The sequence below is a fragment of the Chiloscyllium punctatum genome, chromosome 18 (genome assembly GCF_047496795.1).
Source record: "Chiloscyllium punctatum isolate Juve2018m chromosome 18, sChiPun1.3, whole genome shotgun sequence".
In the NCBI taxonomy this organism is placed as follows: domain Eukaryota; kingdom Metazoa; phylum Chordata; class Chondrichthyes; order Orectolobiformes; family Hemiscylliidae; genus Chiloscyllium; species Chiloscyllium punctatum.
In genome coordinates, this window is record NC_092756.1 from 72,387,688 (window position 1) to 72,408,597 (window position 20,910).

General features: G+C 40.8%; 1 protein-coding gene across 2 annotated transcripts in view; it reads right to left on the reverse strand.

Moving 5' to 3' along the window:
- Nucleotides 1–20,910, reverse strand: part of ift56 (intraflagellar transport 56) — a 97,570-nt gene that overhangs the window by 73,706 nt on the left and 2,954 nt on the right. The window contains exons 3-7 of one of the 2 annotated variants that reach the window (XM_072588483.1): nucleotides 17,070–17,162; nucleotides 13,985–14,099; nucleotides 12,690–12,739; nucleotides 10,979–11,124; nucleotides 6,567–6,738 (exon numbers count right to left, since the gene is read on the reverse strand). In XM_072588483.1, the coding sequence (XP_072444584.1) occupies nucleotides 6,567–6,738; nucleotides 10,979–11,124; nucleotides 12,690–12,739; nucleotides 13,985–14,099; nucleotides 17,070–17,162 (576 nt within the window). Of the gene's footprint in view, nucleotides 1–6,566; nucleotides 6,739–10,978; nucleotides 11,125–12,689; nucleotides 12,740–13,984; nucleotides 14,100–17,069; nucleotides 17,163–20,910 lie in introns of those variants that run through there. The other variant, XM_072588484.1, reaches the window with a different exon arrangement.

The following is a 20,910-nucleotide window of genomic DNA, read 5'->3' on the forward strand; positions in this document are numbered from 1 at the left end:
AATAGAATAGGGACGACTAATACTATAGTGCAAGAGGATGATGTAGGGAATGCTGTTCCGATAAAACAACACCCCCACAGGCTTAATCCTCTAAAAGCAGCACAGATGCAGAAGGAAGTGCTCCAAGAAGACATCAAGCTAAGTCAGAGTGAGTGGAGTTCGGCAGTTGTTTGGTTCTAAAGTCAGATCGTACTTAACGATTCCGTGTGGATTATCGGAAGGTCAACGCCATAACTAAATCAGACTCATACCCAAATCCACAGCTGGAGGACTGTGTAGAAAAAGTTGGACAAACCACTGACATCTCAAAGTTGGACTTACTGCCTGATTACTGGCAAGTACCATTGTTGGAGAGAGTGAAAGAAGGTTCCGCGTTTGTAACCCCGAATGTGCTGTATCAATTTAAAATAATGTCCTTTGGAATGAAGAATGCACCTGCCATATTTCAATGCCTTATGAACACAGTCATGGCAGGATTAGCTAATTGTAATCTGATAAAAGAAGTGTGACAAGGAATATAACCTAACTCTTACTCTGCCAATCTGTTATAAAAGAGTGGTTAAATGAAGCTTCATCAGTGAACAAATTAACAGAATTCCTAACAAACTCAACAATTACTCCCAAACTACTCCTATTATCCCTATTTAAACCCAATTTTAGCCTGTCTGCTGATTCTAAAGGTTTCTCCTTTTTCAGTCTTTCTAAAATTTCTTGCAAATTTGGGAAGCATCTTTGAACCCTGAACCTCTTCAGAAATGTTAAGAGCCATTTCCCCCACTTTTGATTTAACCAATCACAAACAACCAAAATTAAACAGATTTTCCACTTCTCATCTAAGTTTTATTTACAGATTGAGGACACTAATCTCCAAGTCTGTTTAAATCTGCTGGCACCTTTCGTAACCCAAATCTGTTCAAATCTGTCTAAATCTGTTCAGATCCGTCTAAATCCATCCAAATCCTGGACCCAAGCCCCTTTAAAGATGCCATGTGGTAGCTATACACAAAGGATCAATAGTTGTCATGATTTGGAGATGCTGGTATTGGACTGGGGTGTACAAAGTTAAAAAAAATCACACATTACGAGGTTATAGCCAAACAGGTTTAATTGGAAGCACAATTGAATCAGGTGATTGTGATGAAGGAGCAGCGCTCCGAAAGCTAATGCTTCCAATTAAATCTGTTGGACTAAAACCTGGTGTTGTGTGATTTTTAACATAAGATAAAATGTTTGTTGGTAAGGAAAAGGGGACAGACTGTGTGTTTCATATAGGTTGGAAAAACAAACTCAGCAGGCTATCTGAATTCAAAGCAGAGTTCAAACAAACCCCATTTCCCTGTTGCGGTGTGGAAGTCAGAAACTGTGTTCTGATGAAAAGTTAATAACTTCAAAAGTTGACTGTGTCACTCTCCACAGACGCTACCAAGCTTCTGACCATTTCCTGCAATTGTACGCACATCCTTACGAGAAAATGTACACAATTCGGCAGGAGCTGGGATGCGGATTGAGGACAGCTATTTGAAGGGAAGGCCACATTTGATATGTGGGAGGCTTGCAAACATAGGTTGAACTTAGTGCAGGACTGGCATGTCCCTTTGAAAACAAGGGATAGGAAAGGCGAGATTGGTGAACTATGGATGATAGCAGAAATTGCGCAACTAGCCAAGAGGAAAAGGGAAGCGTACATAAGGTCCAGGCAGCTAAGAACAGAACAGGCTTTGGAGGAATATCGGGACAGTAGGACTAATCTTATACGAGGAATCAAGCAGGCTGAAAGGGGTCATGAAATAACTTTAGCAAGCAGAATTAAGGAGAATCCCAAGACCTTTCATTCATAAATAAGAGGCAAGAGGATAACTAGAGAAAGGGTCGGTCCACTGAAGGACAAGGAAGGAAGCTTGTGTGTTGAACCTGAGAAAATGGGTGAGATTCTCAATGATTACTTTGCATCAATGTTCACTGAGGAGAGGGACATGTTGAATGCTGAGATTAGAGACAGAAGTTTGATTATTCTGGATCACATTGACATAAGGAGGGAGGATGTGTTGGTAGGCTAAAGGATATTAAGGTGGACAAATCCCCAGGATGGATGGAATCTATCCCAGATTGCTGAGGGAGGCCAGTGAGGAAATAGCTGGGGCCCTGACAGATATCTTTATAGCATCCTTAAACACAGGTGAAGTGCCGGAGGACCGGAGAGTTGTTAATGTTGTCCCCCTGTTCAAGAAGGTAATAGGGATATTCCAGGTAACTAAGACAAGTGAGCCTGACGTTGGTGGTGGGAAAGTTGCTGGAGAAGGTACTGAGGGATAAAATCTATTTATATTTGGAAAAGAATGGGCTTATCAGTGATAGGCAACATGGTTTTGTGCAGGGGAGATTGTGCCTTTCCAACCTAATAGAGTTCTTTGAGGAAGTGGCCAAGTTGATAGATGAAGGAAGAGCTATAGATGTCATATACACTGACTTTAGTAAAGCCATGGTAAACTAATGGATAAAGTGAAGTCACATGGTGGGTAGGGTGTTCTAGCTAGGTGGATAAAGAACTGGTTGAGCAACAGGAGACAGAGGATAGTAGTTGTATGGAGTTTCTCGAAATGGAGAAAGGTGACCAGTGGTGTTCCACAGGGATCAGTGCTGGGGCTATTGTTGTTTGTGATATGCATAAATGATCTGGGAGAGTGCATTGGTGATCTGATCAGTACGTTTGTAGATGACAAGAAGAATGGTGGAGTAGCAGAAAGTATAGGGGACTGTCAAAGAACACAGGAGAATATAGATAGACTGGAGAGTTGGACGGAGAAGTGGCAGATAGAGTTTAATCTGGGTAAATGTGAAGTGATGCATTTTGGAAGGTCTAATTCTAGAGTGAACAGAAGAGCCTTGGGAGAAGTTGATGAACAGAGAGATTTGGGAGTTCAGGTCCATTGTACCCTGAAGGCGGCTCCACAGGTGGATAGAGTGGTCAAGAAGGCATATGGTCTGCTTGCCTTCATCGGACAGGGTATTAATATAACAGCCAGCAGGTCATGTTAAAATTGTACAAGATTTTGGTTCGGCCGCATTTAGAATACTGTGTAGAGTTCTGGTTGCCGCATTACCAAAAGAATGTGGATGTTTTGGAGAGGTCGCAGAGAAGGATTACGAGGATGTTGCCTGGTATGTGGTAGCTATGAAGAGAGGTTGAGTAGGTTAGAATTGTTTTCTTTGGAAAAAAGGAGACTGGGGGGGGACCTGATTGAAGTCTACAAAATCATGAAGGATACAGACAGGGTGGATAAGATAAGCTTTTTCCCAGAATGAGGGATTCAACAATGAGAGGTCGTGCATTTAAGATGAAAGGAGAAAGGTTTAAGGGGGATACATGCGGAATGTACTTTACACAGACGGTGGTAGATGCCTAGAAGGCGTTGCCAGTAGAGGTAGGAGAGGTAGGCATGGTAGATTCATTTAAGGTGCATCTGGAGAGATGTGTGAATAGATGGGAGCTGAGGGACACAGATGCTTAGGAATTTGGCGATAGGTTTAGACAGTGGATTTGGATCGACACAGGCTTGAAGGGCTGAAAGGCCTGTTCCTGAGCTGTAAATTTTCTTTGTCCTTTGACAAAAAACCCAGAACCTCAGTGCCGTCAATTGAGAACTTAATTCTCACTTGAAAACTAAATTAGTGACTTCACCAGAACTCAATACTCTCTCACACAATGACATCCCTTGCCTTCATTAGTTAAGAACCCTAAAACCGTTTTTTAAAGAAAGTAGCATTTGCAGCCATCACTTCAAGTATTGCAAGTCAACAGATCTAAATGATCCCTCAACCAACAGGACAGATCTAAGCTCTGCAATCCTCCACATCCAGTTGTGAATAGTGGTGGACAATACCCTACTCACTGGTGCAGGAGGTTTCACAAATATCCCCATCCTCAATGATGGGAGAGACCGGCACATCAGTAGAAAACATAAGGTTGAAGCACTCGCAGTAATCTTCAGCCAAAGCTGTCGATCCATCTCAACCTTCTCCATAAGACACCAGCGTCACAGATGCCAGTCTTTAGCCTGTTCAATTCACTTCACATGATATCAAGAAGCTGTTAAGGGAAGTACATACTCCAAAAGCTAAGGGCTCTCAACAACACACTGGCAATAGTACTGAAATCCTGTGCTCCAGAACACACCTTTAGCCACGCTGGTTTGGTGTAGCTACAACACTAGTATCTGATGGACAATGTGGAAAATTGCCCGGGTCTGTCCTGTACACAAGAAGCAGGGTAAATCTAACCCAGCCAACTACCACCCTACCAGTCAACTCTTGATGCCCAGTTTCTGTTCTACCAAGGCCATTCACTTCCTGATCTCATTCAGCCTTGGTTCAAACATGGACAAAATAACCAATTCCAGACTTGAGGCAAGAGTGACAGCCCTTGATGTCAAAGTGTCTTGGACCCAACCATCTTCAGCAGCTCATCAATGACCTTCCCTCCATCATAAGGTCAGAAGCGAGGGTGTTTGATGATTGCACAATGTTCAGCACCATTTGTGACTTCTCAGATATTAAAGCAGTCCATGTTCAAAACTAACAAGACCTGGACAATATCTCAACTTGGGCTGACATGTGGCAAGTAACATTCATGCTACAAAACGACAATCTTCAATAACAGACAATCTAACCACCGCGCGTTGACATTTGTTGGAATTAGCATTGAAGAATCATCCATTAGCAACATTGAACAGAAACTGAACTGTACAAGCCATAAATAAAGTGGCTACAAGAACAGGTTAGAGGCTTGGAATACTGCAGCAAACAACTCACCTTCTGTCCACCATCTACAAGGCGCAAATCAGGATGTGACAGAATACTCCCCACATGCCCTGTTACTCAATCAAAATCCTGGAATCCCCTCCCTAATAGTATTGTGGGTCTACCTGCAGCACATGGACTACAGTAGTTCAAGAAGGATGCACACTACCACATTCTCAAGAGCAACTAGGGATGGGCAATAAATGCTTCCCACAAGTGAATTTTTTTTAAAAATCGATTCAAATCCTGGGATAACTTTGTTTTCCCCTACAGTGCTCCACTCCTAACACTTGGCTTCCTGCTTCCAAAATCTCACTCTCACGCAATGCTTGCTCTCCAGCTGTTTATCATTCCTGCAAGTGAGGGAGCAGGCAAATGAGTGGGAGAGGGGCAATGAAGGTCAGGAACAGAGTAACAATGCAGGTATTGAGCAGAATGGTGCGTGGAATGCTGAGCTGGGATGGCAAACGGGGCCAGCAACCGGGAAATTTGGACAGCGAGCAAGCAGGAGCTCCAAGCAATGCTGGTGAGCAGAGACCAGAAGTATTTATGGAAATTATTAAGTGTGGTGCAAGTGTTTCTCAGGCGTACAGCTGTAAATGGTACATACAGACAGTGCGGGCACCGAATTTTGTTCCAGCTCCCCAGTGAAAATGCCAACTGAATCAACTTCCTGTTCCAATACGATTGTAGGTGATACACAGTTTAAGAAAAGGGATTTTTCAGAAGAGTTTGGAAATTATTTTCACCCGAATGGACACAAGGACCTGGAATTCATTACCGCTGGTGGGTAAAGCCATCCCAACAGAACCATTACAAAGAGCAATGAAGTGTAGGGAATGTGAATAAATCAAAAGGTCCCAATATGGTGTCAGCCACAGTCAGGAATGATGGATCAACTACCTTCCCGTCAGTGGAATGTCTCTCAACAGACCTGAATAAATAACCATGTAAGTCGGTTGCCAAAGGCGATTCATGGAGAACGCGACACAGGTTGCAGGAAATGAAGGGGTTATGTTAGATAAGGGTTAAAACTTTGGCCTCAACTGAGACCTTGGGTTCATGTTGCACTACAGGTGACCCCACTATACACTCTCTCACACTTTGCTCAAAAAATGCACACAATCTGCAGGCAATTAATACATGTAATATTTTGTAAATTCCACTTTGGAAATAGAACCAGTCTGACTTAAGCTGGGATACAGACTCTGACCTCACACTTTTAAGGCATTGTCTGAGCTGAGATGTCACCTTTTGTTATAAAACCTTAAGTTATCTCGAGAAGGTGACTTAAAAGAAGTTCTGGGATTTACATATTTATGAACCAAAACTTGCATTCTAAATGACGAAAGACTAACAATCCAGGTTTGTTCAATATATCACTATATGACAATGTAATCGTTTGCTATAAATTCTGTGTCTTATGATCTTATACTCCACAACCAGCTGATGAAGGAGCAGTGCTCTAGAAGCTAGTGTTTCCAAATAAATCTGTTGGACTATAACCTGGTGTTGTGTGATTTTTTTGACTTTAGCCATATAGTCAGTGATAAGCAAGCTATCAAAGTATGTGGGAACAAAGAAGGCATCCAAACCATCACAAATTAGTAGCTAGAAATCATGTTATCAAAGGCCTTGGGTGAAGAACAGACAATGCCTACAAAGATTGTGGGAAACAAACATAATATGGTATACCCAAGTTGACCCCCCTTCAACAAGAATGAAAGAAAACTTGAGCAGTAGTCTCTGTTCTCAGCTCAATGTATTACCTCTGCTGCCTTGCCATTGTAGAGTCGGAAGTGATTGCAGGCTTTCAGGTTCAGTGCGATTGTGCTGTCAGGGTAATGCTGCAGATAGACCGCCAGAACTTCCTGGGAAACATCATAGTAATCCAGTTTGTAGTAGCAGAGTGCTACATAAACATTTAAGGCCATGAACTCCCTAGCAAAACATGAAGGCAAAAGTTAGCAAGCTTGAAGAGCTACATTCTGCAGTAACAAGGAGTATCTTTGAGATGAGACATTGAGCTGAAAAATGTGTTGCTGGAAAAATGCAGCAGGTCAGCAGCATCCAAGGAGCAGGAGAATCGACGTTTCGGGCATAAGCCCTTCTTCAGGATTCCTGAAGAAGGGCTTATGCCCGAAACGTCGATTCTCCTGCTCCTCAGATGCTGACTGACCTGCTGTGCTTTTCCAGCAAAACATTTTTCAGCTCTGACCTCCAGCATCTGCAGTCCTCACTTTCTCCTAGATGAGACATTGAACCAAGGCTGCAGCAATCTATTCAGGTGGATGTAAAACAGCTCTTGGCACTATTTAGAAGAAAACCATTAGAGTTCTCCCTTGTGCTCTAGCTAATTTATCTCTCAACCCATTTCAGAAAAACAGATTACCAACTGTTACAACCCAGAGCTGAACCCTTCCGTTTATGAAACCAAACACCCAGAAAAGCTGGTCTCACCTCGTAATCTGTTAAAATATGTGCGACAGAGAACTCCCAAATTCCACTAATTAAAGAAAATAATATCAATTTATTTTTCAACTCTAAAAGTGAACAAAATTGCCCATAGTGTCAGGTGTATTAGTTAGGGGTAAATATAGGGTAGGGGAATGGGTCTGGGTGGGTTACTCTTCGGAGGGTCTTGTTGCCCAAAGGGCCTGTTTCCATACTGTAGGGAATCTAATGTAATCTAAAATTAAACAACTATCCACAACAGTCAGATCTCCTTTCTCTTAACTGCTTACTAATTGCCTCCAATTATATGACAATATACTGTTCCAGTAAGACGCTTATTAAAATTACGTCAACTTAATTTCAAAACCACACAGCCGCTGCTTTCTGTGTATTTCTTCTCCTGGCTGAGGATCTCCCCGAGTTGACTTCTGTTTTTACTGCAAGTATGTTTCCTATGGAAATGTACCTTTTGATAGAGAGTGTTTCCTAATTTCTTGGAGAGCAAGATGTTAGCTCTCCATGTATTTCTGTTTCGATGGCAGTTGCTTTCTGACCAATTTTCAAAAGGTTCACATTTTATGCCCCCTCCCCACATTGGATTATCTCATTGGTACGATGTTGGCAAAACAATAAGTTCAAATCCTGGGGCATAATTTAAACTAACTGGTTAAATTCATATTGTTATCAAAACAATAACCAAAACTCAGGTATCCATTTCACAGCCAAATGTTACATATTTTCAATTTTCCAGTACACTCTGGGACTGCCATCCAGTCATATACACAGGTGGTCGTAATCTCTTAGCTCAGAACAGCATTCACATCTTCAACTTCATAACACTACTCATTATGACACTACTGCTTGCAGGGATTTTGCTGTTTGTATACTGGCAGCCATGTTTTCTACATTACAGAAGTGACTATACCATTACAATAGTCGTAAAGTGCTTTGGAATGTCTAGTAGTCATGAAAAGCGCTATGTAATTACCAATCTTTTTCCTCTTTTATTTTTTGAGAGATTTTATTATCTCTTCAACTAGATTTAAGAATAGAATCTCATATTTTGTTTCTAATTCAATGTGTCTCTAAGATTAGACTGTACATATTACCTCCTCATATCTTGAGTTTACTTGTGAACAAAATCCTTGTAATCCACAGTTTATTCACAGTGACTATATCACAGCCTTTACAAAAGCTTGCCTGACTGCTGGTGACACATCCACTAGCTGAAGCGTCTCCAGCTGTGACTCATTCATATCTTATTTTGGTCTGTCCCCTTACTCCCTTTACACTTCCTGCTCCTTTAAACATCTCAACTTGTTCTACTCCTCTCATTTAGAATCCAGGCACCCAGGTTTGAAGTGTATCATGCTAATTTTTTTTTCTCCACCGAGCTATCTTCATAGCTTTCCTGCTATAGCCTTCACACCGAGAGGCTTCTGATTCTCAATGATTTTATATCTCAACTTAATTCATCATGTTCTGTTCCTCTCAGAGATCATTTTTTTCTCATCAAATCCTCTATACAAACTTATCAACCCATATAAACTTCTCAACCCATATCAATGGCCACCCAGTTGACACTGCCATGGCCTTGGCCTTGCTACCTCATTAGTATCTGACCTAACATTTATGATGTAATAAAGACTGCATATTTCCACCTTCCCAAACTCTCATCCATGACTTTGTTACATCCAGTTTTGAATATTTTGATGAAATGCTGACTAATCTCTCTCCATTAACTTGACATCATCCAAAATATGCATAATAAATGTGATAATTTCTAGGTATTAGTGACATCTAAGGATGTGGGTACTTTGCGAAGAAAATAGCATCTATAATTCAATATTTATCTACTTACCTGTAAGAGAATAAGTTTTCATTTTGCTTCCAGTACTATCTCTGAAGGGCCATGCCATGGGCTTCTGTCCCTTTACACAAAAAAAGCTCCTCTGATCGGGGAAATTGCATCAAGGTAGAAGATCAGTCATGATCTAGTTGAATGGTGCAGCAAACTCAAAACGTGAATGGCCTAATTCTGCTATTCTGACCTTTGGTCATGGGTTCTTGTTAACTAGGTTTTGAACTTGAATGAAGATCTTGAGTTATCACTAATTCAAGACCTACTTCTACCAGGCTTGTTTGCAATTAAAAAGACAAATGGCTTTTTCTGAACTTTCAGTTCCGCACAGTGAGATGCCTCCCCTCCATTTCATTTTCACTTTTTAAGGAAGTGACTCAGAAGTTCAATTACTCCTCCCAATTCACTAACCCAATGTCTCCCACTTGCTGCGCTGATGGGACGAGCAATTTCCATGTATCAGTGCTTCATTTATTTAGGGAGGCTCTCAGGATGTCGTTGCAGCATTTTCTCTACTCTCCGAGTGATCATTTACCATTACAGAGCTTGGAATATTGCACATGTCAAGCAGACAATGTGGCCCACCTATTGCATCTATTCTTGTGTAATCAATGTCTTGATACTGGGTATGTTGGTCTGGGAGAGGGCATTCTCACTGGTACATTTATCCTGTCAGGTGGCTGTGTAGCATTTTGCAAAGGCAGTGCTGGTGATAACGCTCTAGGAGTTTGAGGTGTTTGCTGTTTCATAATGCATACACCAGGGTGTAGATTACAGATGCCCTTTGAATTAGCATTGTGCTGGGTTTAAGGCTTGGACTTTGGACAATCTGTTCCGCAGGTGTTTGCACTGACACACTGGATTCAATGTTGGATTCCTCATGAAGGACTTATGCCCAAAACGTCGAGCTCTTTGAATGCTGCCTGAAACAGCAAACAATGTTCAATCACATTGATCTTATGGACAACATGGGGGGGAAATGGTGGCATAGCCGTAATGGGGGGAGTAAACCATAATCCCAGGCAAGTGTTCATGGGATGTGGGCTCAAATCTCAACATGGTCGATGATGAAATTTGATACAAGTTTTAAAAATGGGAGTTAAAAACGATCCTAATGGTAACCATATAACCACTGGTGATTATCATTAAAAAAACCATCTCATTCACTCATGTCATGTAAGAAAGAAAATCTGCCAGTCTTAACTGGTCTGGTCTGCACTTGATCTAGAACCATAGCAATAGAATTGTTTCTTAAATGCCCTTTGGGCAATTAGAGATGACCAAAAATTGCTGGCCTAGCCAGTGAGGCTCATAACTTGTGAATTTTTTTAAAAAAACGTCATAGCAAAACCAATGGGCATCAATTACCACTCATCAATGAATTGTGAGAACGCCAGTTAAATATGTTTCACAGACTATTTAAGTAATTCAAAAGAACAACATTGAAGCTATCAATTAAGGTGCTCAATGTGTTTTAGATTCCACTGTATTGTCTTGAAAGTTAGGACTGAAGTTGTCAGTCCTGCCATACTGAAAACAATTAAAGTATTTGGCTAAACCATTCCAGATTCATGAGATTAGGATGTAAGCATTAATTTGTAAAATATATCACTTCTCTAATAGGTCCTATGGACACATTAATAACTTGTTACTACTTAGTAAGGGCCATGCAAGCTCTACCTGGACTGTCTTGGTCAGTGTACTAACATGTTAATAACCTGATTACAGGTCATCAGTTTATTCTCTAACACGTCATTACATCACACATGTCCCATGTCACCTTATCACATCACCAGTAGCTTGGCATTATGCTTCTTCCTTGATATGTTCAAATAACACCAACTATGGAACCATCATGGGAATTACCGGTTGTCAAGTAAGATGCGTTTGTAGATATCAATAGCCTCCTGGTAATGGGAACGCATGTAGTGGATTGAAGCTAGACTGAGTTGATCTTCAGTGATGTCCTGTAGATTCTGGTGGTAGTTCATCAACCGCTTCTCGTCACTGAACTATCACAAAACATTTGGAATTCTATTATAGACTAAAATAAAGGCAGCGTGAATAGAAACGAGGGAAACAAACAGAAGTGAGGGCACCACGAAAAGGAAAGACTTAGCAAAAAGAATGTGAAAGAGGAGTTGGGAGGTCATGTTGCAGCTGTACAGGACATTGGTTAGGCCACTGTTGGAATATTGCGTGCAATTCTGGTCTCCTTCCTATCAGAAACTTGAAAGGGTTCAGAAAAGATTTACAAGGATGTTGCCAGGGTTGGAGGATTTGGGCTATAAGGAGAGGCTGGGGCTGTTTTCCGTGGAGCATCAGAGGCTGAGGGGTGATCTTATAGAGGTTTACAAAATTATGAGGGGCATGAACAGGATAAATAGGCAAAGTCTTTTCCCTGGGGTCGGGGAGTCCAGAACTAGAGGGCATAGGTTTAGGGTGAAGAGGGGAAAGATATAAAAGAGACCTAAGGGGCAACTTTTTCATGCAGAGGGTGGTGCTTGTATGGAATGAGCTGCCAGAGGAAGTGGTGGAGGATGGTACAATTGCAACATTTAAGAGGCATTTGGATGGGTATATGAATAGGAAGGGTTTGGAGGGATATGGGCCGGGTGCTGGCAGGTGGAACTAGATTGGGTTGGGATATCTGGTCAACATGGACGAGTTGGACCGAAGGGTCTGTTTCCATGCTGTACATCTCTATGACTATATGACTAAAATGGAACAAGAGCAAAAGATAGAAGAACAAAAGAAGTAAGTTCCCCATTTTAAGAGTGATTAACAGAAAAACACATAAAACAAGTGAGATAGCAATATGAAATAGAGAGAGGGAGAAGGGGGTCAAAGAAGGGCACAAAACAATAAAAATCTGTTAAAGGAAGAAAGAATTGTAAGTACAAAGAAGACTAAAGACCAAATTTATCTGTAAAACAATCAGAAATAAATACATAACATAAAATAACTAGCATTTCTATAACAATGTTTACATCCTAAGCGTACCTCACAGAAGTATTTTCAAAAGTTGACAGAGAACCAAATAGAAATATATTCAGAGCAAGGATCAAAAGCTTGACTGAAGATGTTAGCTTAAAGAGTGACTCAAAAGACAGAAAGGGAGTAAGATGATGTGAAAAGTTTTCACTTGAAAACTCCAGAGCTTAGGACCCAGGCAGCTGAAGGCACAGTTGCCAATGGTGAAGTGGTTAAAATTGGGAATGCTCAAAAGGCCAGAATTGTGGGGGTGGGGGGTTCATATCCATTGCAGCACTAAATAACAAGAGATGGGTATGGTTGAAGGTTAGGACTGAAGTTGTCTGGTGATTTTGGAAGAACTTGACAATAATAATGAGAATTTTAAACCTGAGGATGTTGCTTATTTGGGAGATGGTGTATGTCAGTGAGGAAAGAAAGAAACTTTGGGACTTTATGCCACTTTGAACATAGGTTTAGGGTGAACTCAAGTTCAGGGAGAGTAGAAAATGAGGTCTGGTCAGGAGTGCTTTGGAAGCTAGTGGCAACAAAAGATTTTTTTTTAATATTAACTATTGCATATTAAACAACTTGAGGAGATTACCTTGTGAGCCAGGTGAAACAATAGGCGATTCTGCAATCGACTTTTAGGAGCTGAAAACAGAAGGAGTGGGCTTCAATTTCTAGTTATTGAAAATTTTGTTCCTTTGCTTCTAAAGTTTTAAGCAATAAGTGCACAGCACGTCTGAATCTGGACTGCACTGCCTGGAAATGCGAAGGAGGGTTCAATTAAGTGTGACGATGCAGTCCCTTTAACAAGATTATTTTGTCCTTTTTTTCCAAAGGAAGTCATAAAGGCTGAGGTGCTGAAATGTCTGAGCTAGAACCTAGTTTAACAATGGCAGAGGGGAGTGGTCAATTCCCTCAGTTCAGGATTTTTCTAGTTTCTTTTAGCTGTAACAGTGAGAAGCTGCCTCAGTGCAGGAAAGCGCCAAGCTTCAGCAGCTGGTTCCTGACAGGCTTTTTCTCAGAAATATTTTTGGAATTTGTTTCCTCCTGTCTGTAAGAACCTGTGTTTGAATTTACCTTTTGTTAAGGGACATGTTTATGGGATGTTGCGGGAATTGGAACATCTCCTTAGTTAAGTTGCTATATTGAGTCGGTTGGAGTTTCAAATTAAGTTATTCTAAATTCCTGTTTTCTTTTGTTCGTGTTTGAATTGTGGTGTTTAAATACATTCTGTTTTGCTTAAAGTCGAGTGATTTGACCAGCTGCATCACTCCTGGATTATCCACTTCACATCTGCCTTTAAAGTAAGAAACAAATTAGAGTCTAGGCTACCTTCTTGAAACATTTTGAGGGGGGTCTGGCCTGGTCTGTAACACAAGGCATTCATGAGAGAATTTGATGATCATTTGAACAGAAGTAAAGTGTAGAGTCACAGGAAACAAAATTATACTAACTGGATGGGTAGATGAATAGGAAGGGTTTGGAGGGATATGGACCAGTGCTGGCAAGTGGGATTAGATTAGGTTGGGATATCTGGTCTGCATGGACAAGTTTGACCGAAGGGTCTGTTTCCGTGCTGTACGACTCTATGACTCTCTCAGAGAGCTATTCTATTAGCATTACTTCCCCGTGGCCCTACAATGTTTTTTCTAAAAGGACTCGAGATCCCTTTCAAAATTACTATCGAATGTGTCGCCAAAATACTTTAAGGTTAAGCTTTCCAGAACTTCATAACTCACATTAAAGTCTTCCCTCATCTCCCTTGTAGTGTTTGTTAATCATTTCAGCTGTTGACACATCTATCTGTTGAGTTTCATCCATCTGGTATCTAATTCATTAAAATCCCTTATATAAAATGTTCACTTAAACTTTTCCACTCCAAGGGGTCACCTTTCATTGCTGCCTCCTCTGCCTCCTTGTACATCCCCAGAAAGAAGTAAGTACATGCTAGGTTCACCCAAACATCAGGGTGACAGTCTTCATTCTTTGTCAGGGCTTCATATTCCTAAAACATGCAAATAGAGAAATATAATAAATCACATGTAGCTGAGACAATCAAATCCTTCTGCACAATCCAACAGAATTAACTATGTCTATTTAACAATACCACATTATCCTTGCAACAAGATAACAGCCTTCAACTCACTTAAAGAAAGTTACAATTTCGTGTACAGTTCTCATCACGTCTCAAACACCAGTACGTCCATGTGTTAAATGATAATCTCTGCACACTTAATCAAAAGAAAGCACATTTCTCTAAATCAACTAATAATGCATTCTGCAATTGGTCAAGGCAAGAAGCCATGTTAATTATACATGACATCCAGCCACCAGGAACCAAACAAGAATAGATTGGGGGACTGGATATCGATTTATGGAAAACATTTTCACTCTATTTGCCAATGGTAAATGGTAAAGTAAAAGCAAAAGCAGGATAATGCAGATGCTGAAACAAAAATAAAAAAATGGATGACATATTCAGCAGATCTGACAACTCTGTGGAGAACAAAAAGAGTTAACCCTTAAAAATGACAAGCTTTTTTTGGTTTAGATACCCCAGTCTCCAGATAGAAGTTCAGACATGCCTTATACATGTGTATGGCAACACATTGGACATCCCAGTGCATTGGCCACACAATTATTACCTGGGAAGTTTAAATTCCAATGGGAAATTACAGAATATCAAATTCTCCAAAAGGTTCTCAACTTGAATTAGAGTCGGACAATTCAGAGGGTTGCAATTGACTTACCTGAACAGTTAGCCAGGAAAAATGAAAAGGATTAAAACCTACACTAGAACCCGACTAATTATAAAACAGAAGCTCTCAATCGCTCTCATTCACCCAACTTCCAGCTTAAACAACTGACCTAATTATTCTATCTTCTCCATGGACACACAACAAAGGACACTTGACAGACCATCCCATTATCCCTGAAGACATCTGACTGACCCCCAAGAACACCCGACCAAACAGCCCTGCCCCAGACACCCCACCACCAACAGACGCCTTACCTTTACAACTTCTCTCCCATTACTCGCAGATAGCTGAAACCACCATCCCTCTCGAGACGTCTGCCCCACCCCGCCCTCTCACCTGTTTATCTGCCATGTATACCCCCTCACTGAGTTGCCACCTTACCCCCTCCCCCAGCAGGCATATTATCCACTCGCTCACCCAAATCCTACTTTCTTACCCAAACACTTGCCCACCCAATTTCCATTCCCATTTACTTAACACACTTACCTTCTCTCAGTAGTTTTTGAAGTAGCCCTGGGATCTTTAACCATTTTGGAACATGGCAGCTATTACCCTGATTCTGCGACGACTCATTCTGATGCTAACTGCATCTGTTGTAATAGATCCTGCATCAGAAGTTTGGCTAGTAAAACCTGGAACTAAGTGTTCTATTTTTTGTCTGATCGAGGTCAGAAATAGGGATTCAACCCAGATCAAAAGATTCAGGGCTCCATTTCTCTCTGCAGAGGTAGGGTCAGAGTATTTACAGTTAATCAAATCCGAACATGCTGTAAGGAAAAGAATGGGGAATGTTACGTACTAGTGAGGTGGATACTGGGTTCATCCCATGATGGTGACAGTCCACAGATTTAGACATGCACTTGTCTTCAAAGTCCTGTTGCTCAGCAAAAGGAGTTCCAATTGCTGTTCAGCTGTAAAATAAAATCCTACAGTCCAATTCCTGACACACTATGCACAATATAGTGACAAAAGGCTTTTGCCCAAAACGTCGACTTTCTTGCTGCCTGACCTTCTGTGCTTTTCCAGCACCACACTCTCAACAATATAGTGACAGTTAGGTTGGACAAGATTTAATTGCTGCAGATTTTACACAGTTAAAAAGTGAGAAGCTGCATTAATTTGCTTGAGAAGGTGGTGGTAGACTGCCTTCCCTAATCACTGCAGTCCTTGTACTACAGGTAGATCAATAATGCCATTTGGAAGGGAATTCCAGGATTTTGACCCAGCGACAATGAAGGATCAGTAATATATTTCCAAGTCAGGGTGGTGAGTGATTTGGAGGGGAACTTGGTGGTGGTGTTCCCATGTACCTGCTGCCCTTGTCCTTTTAAATGGTAGTGGTTGAGAATTTGGAAGGTGCTGCCTAAGGAGCCTTGCTGAATTTTGGCAGTGCATCTTATAGATGGTACACACTGCTGCTACTGAAGCGGTTGAGGAGTGACTAAATGTTTGTGGATGTTGTGGTAGTGAAGTGCACTGCTTCATCCTCAATGGTGTCAAGCTTCTTGTATATTGTTGGCGCTGTACTCATCGAGGCAAGTGGACAGAATCTTCAAGTTGTACTTGGAAGATGATAGACAGGCCTTGGGGTGTCAGGAAATGAGTTACTTGCTGCAGTATTCCTAGCCTCTGATCTACTATGTTTATACGGCTAGTTCAGTTCAATTTCTGGTCAACGGTAACCACGAAGATGTTGATCCTGGGAGATTCAGTGAAGGTAACATCAAATGTAAAACAGTGATGATTAGATTGGCTCTTATTAGAGATAGTCATTGACTGGCATATTGTGAAGCAAGACTGTTACTTGCCACTTATGAGCCCTTGCCTGGATATTATTCAAGTCTTGTTCAATTTGGACATGGACTACTTTAGCATCTGAGGTGTCACAGATAGTGCTGATCATTGTGCAATCATCAATAGATATCCCCAGCCCTGACCTTATAATATGGGAAGGTCTGCAGTCTGAAGATAGTCAGGCCTAGGACATTACCCTGATAACATCCTTCAGAGATTTCCTGGATCTGAGATGCCTGAGCTCCAACAACCACAACCATCTTCATGTTTGCTAGATACAATTCTAACCAGTAGTGAATTTCTTTTTGATTCTTATTGACTCCAGTTTTCCAGTATTAAAGCATTTTAATAGACGGGCTATGAGGTCTTTCTGATACGTGGAAAACATTTAAAATGTCAAAGTTTTTCAAGTTTTCCCCTACCTCCATGGCCCTCCTATAATCTCCAAGGTGGAATGCACAGTATCCCATCCACAAGTCAACGTCTTCCTCATTCTCCCCCACATGCCGCTTGAACTGAAATAGAAAATGAACAGTCACAGAGAAGAGATCTTCCCACCAGTTGAAATGAAAGGAGCTACAGCTCTCAGCAATCATGGATTCATTATCTTAATGGGGATAGACTTTGGATGCTCTAGTGCAGAGATATCTAGGTGTCCTCATTCATGAGTCTCAGAAAACTGGCATTCAGGTACAGCAGATCATAAAGAAAGCAAATGGAATGTTGGCTTTTATAGCTAAGGGAACAGAATATAAAAGTATGGAAGTATTGTTGCAACTATACAAGGTATTGGTGAGACCGCACCTGGAGTATTATGCAGTTTTGGCCCTCTTATTTGAGCAAAGATGTAGTGGCATTGGAGGCAGTTCAGAAGAGTTCACTAGATAGACCCAGGAGATTAAGGGTTTGTCAAATGAAGAGAGTTTGAGCTAAACTCTCTGAAATTTAAAAGAATGAGGGGAGATCAAATGGAGGTATTCAAAATGATAAAAGGTATGGATAAAATAGACATGGAGCAGATATTTCCTCTTGTGGGGCATTCTAGGACAAGTCTAAGAATAAGGGGTAGCACTTTTAAAACAGAGTTCAGGAGAAACTATTTCTTCCAGAGTGTTGCGTATCTGTGGAATTCGCTAACCTAAAGTACGGTGAATGCTGGGATAGTGAGTAAATTTAAGAAGGAGTTAGATTTTTAATTGGTAATGGGTTGAAGGGATATGGAGAGAAGGCAGGAAAATGGGGATGAGCAGTATATTAGCCATGATCGAATGGGGGATTGACTCAATGGGCTGAATGGCCTAACTGTGTTCCTATATCTTATGAGCTTATGCTGCGTATACAGCACTGTGCCAAGTTTAAACTCAAAGGAATGGAATTAAATCATTCAGACCCCCCAGACCCATATAACCTGCCTTAATTTTATAATCTTTAACACCCTTGCCCAAAAAAATCAATATGGCTATCAACAGATCTGCAGCCTCAATAGCTTTTTAAGGAGGGAGAATTTCAGATTCCCAGCACCCTTTGTGAGAAGACATGCTCATTGACATCACCCCTAGACAACCAAGCTCTATTTAAAAGTTTGGGGTTCCTCCCACCAGAAAATACAATTTCATCCTATTTATGCATTTAACTCCTTTAATCATGGGACCCACAACATTTATATCACCCCTTAATCTCTTTTACTTCAGTGAATACAAGTATGTTACCTACAATCTGGTCTTAATTTAAGCCTTAAAATTACAACATTGTTCTGGTGAATGTGTCACATGTCCATTCCTTCTTGCTGTACAGTGCTCAGATGAGAGATCAGTATCCCAGATGGTCTTAGGTTACAGAAGATGTAAATGGACTGGTCAGATGGGCAGCTCAGTGGCAGATAGAATTTCACTGAAAAGTGAGAGTTGATGCACTTTGGAAAAAGTAACAAAATAGAAAGCTCAGAGGAATAGAGGGATCTTGGGATGCTTGTCCACAGATCCCTAAAAGCAGCAAGACAGGTCAATAGGGCAGTTAAGAATGCATATGGGACATTTGCCTTTATTAATCATGGCATTATAAGAGCAGGGAGGTTGTGTACAGAACTTGGATTAGTTTTAGTTAAAGGGCCGGTAACAGGGGGCATAATTTTAAGGTGAATGCAGGAAGTTTAAAAGTGGTTTGGAGCAACGTTTCTTTCCACTCAGCGGGTAGTGGGAATTCGGAACACACTGCGGAGGGTGGTAGAAACAGGAAACCTCACATTCTTTGTGACATATATGGATAAAACCTGATGACATTAGAGGCAATAAGCCAAATGCTGGAAAATGTGTCTAGTGTAGATTTAGAGTAGTTTTGTCATTGCAGACTCGATGGGCCACAGGACCTCATTAATACAGAAATCTATGATTCTATAGCAGAGAATGAGAGCTCTGTACAGCTAAAAGATTTCTTTCACCTTTTGTACAGCAGTCACCTTGAGATAGACCAATATTCCATTAACCACTTATGTTAGAACTTGTATCTGTGTAGTCAGTATATGCTCATGGAAAATGGCCATTTGTATTTGATTCCCCAAATGTTTGGACAAATTTGTAGTTTCTGGCTTTTCTCAACTTGAAAAATGCTCTGACCTATCTTTCTTAGATCCAAAGTGGATTACACTACCAATGATACATTACATGCACATACACTCTTCAAGGTCAGAAGGGTAGCTGCAAATCAACTCAGCATATGAGGCAGCAATAGTGCAACCCTCCTGGCCTGAGAGAATTAGTATCACATTAAAGGATCAGTTAACTAGATGTCCAAGAGTTATACAAGGAATCACTGCACACAACACAATAGACGTGGCATTTCCTTTGTCAGAAACTGTGTGCAACTGTCCTAGTGCAGAAACAAAGCCAGAAAAGGCTGGGCATACACAGTAAGTCAGGCAGCAACCTGATCTACTGAATGTTTCCAGCATTGCTTTGTGTTTTGGAAGAGTTAGATAAGAGAATAACATACTGCTGCTCTCCACTTTTCCCAAACAGGATTTGCATAATAAGTCTGTGGAATGGTTATAAACAGAAAGCTTTATGCATATAGAGGAAATAATTGATTTCTCTGATTGTTACTGTGTGCAAATAACTGATCAGTACTTCTAATACAATAGCAGATTTGACTTAAAACATGCTAATGGTTGTACAGGATCAGTGGTTTCCAAGCCAATGAAATATTACAGCTACACAGAGCTATTCACAACATGTATGACTCAAATCTGAGTTCCAGTGTAAGATGAAAAGGAAAAGTACCTCTGGTTGTTACATATCAGCTGAATGTTAAATACAAGAAGAAAGTTTCCTCTAAGAAGCCTTCAGAAGTCCAGATGTTTAGGAATGTGACTTTTACAGTTTAACATGCATAAAAACCGATTTGCCTGGAATAACTCTGATTTATGGGAGTGCTCATAGAAAGGTTGAAGTTGTACACTGATTTTTTTGCTCATAGGGCATTCAAAAAAACTTTCAATTAATTTTTTTTTGATGTTTTAATATAGGAAATGGGCCAACCAATGTGCACATATCAAAGCCCCACAGTTGTGAGGTAAATTACCATCAGCTTTGGGACAACAATAGAACTGCTGGAAAATCAGTAGGTGTGGAATGAAAGCAGAGTTAATGCTTTGAGTCAGTGACCCTTCTTCAGATTTCAGTTCTGCAATTCAGAAATTGTTGTTTTTTTATTTCAGATTTCCAGCATCCACAGTTCTTTTTTTTTGGGGATATTGATTTAGAGCCATTGGGCAGAACATTAGGGAAACTCTCTCACTTCTGTTAGTCCAACATGAGAGGGTTGCCAGCTCCAATACTGCAAACTCCTTTGATTCTGCAGAGAAGTGCCAAACATCAGATGTTCACATCTTTGGACTACGACTTGAATGGGGAGGTAATGGCCTTGTGGTATTATTGTTAGCTTATTAATCCGGAGACCCAGATAACATTCTGAGTTCGAATCTCACCATGGCAGGAATTAAGCATCTAATGATGACCATGAAACCATTGTGCATTGCCAGGAAAAATTCAACTGGTTCATGAATGTCCTTCAGGGAAGGAAATCTGTTGTCTTTACCTGGTCTTGCCTACATGTGATGCCAGACACATACAAATGTGGTTGACTTTTAATTGCCCTCTGGGCAAATAGGATGAGTACTAAATGCTGGCCTAGCCAGCAATACCCACATCCCATGAATAAATAAAAAATAAATTACCTCTAACTTGGAGGAGAAAAGCACTGCCAACT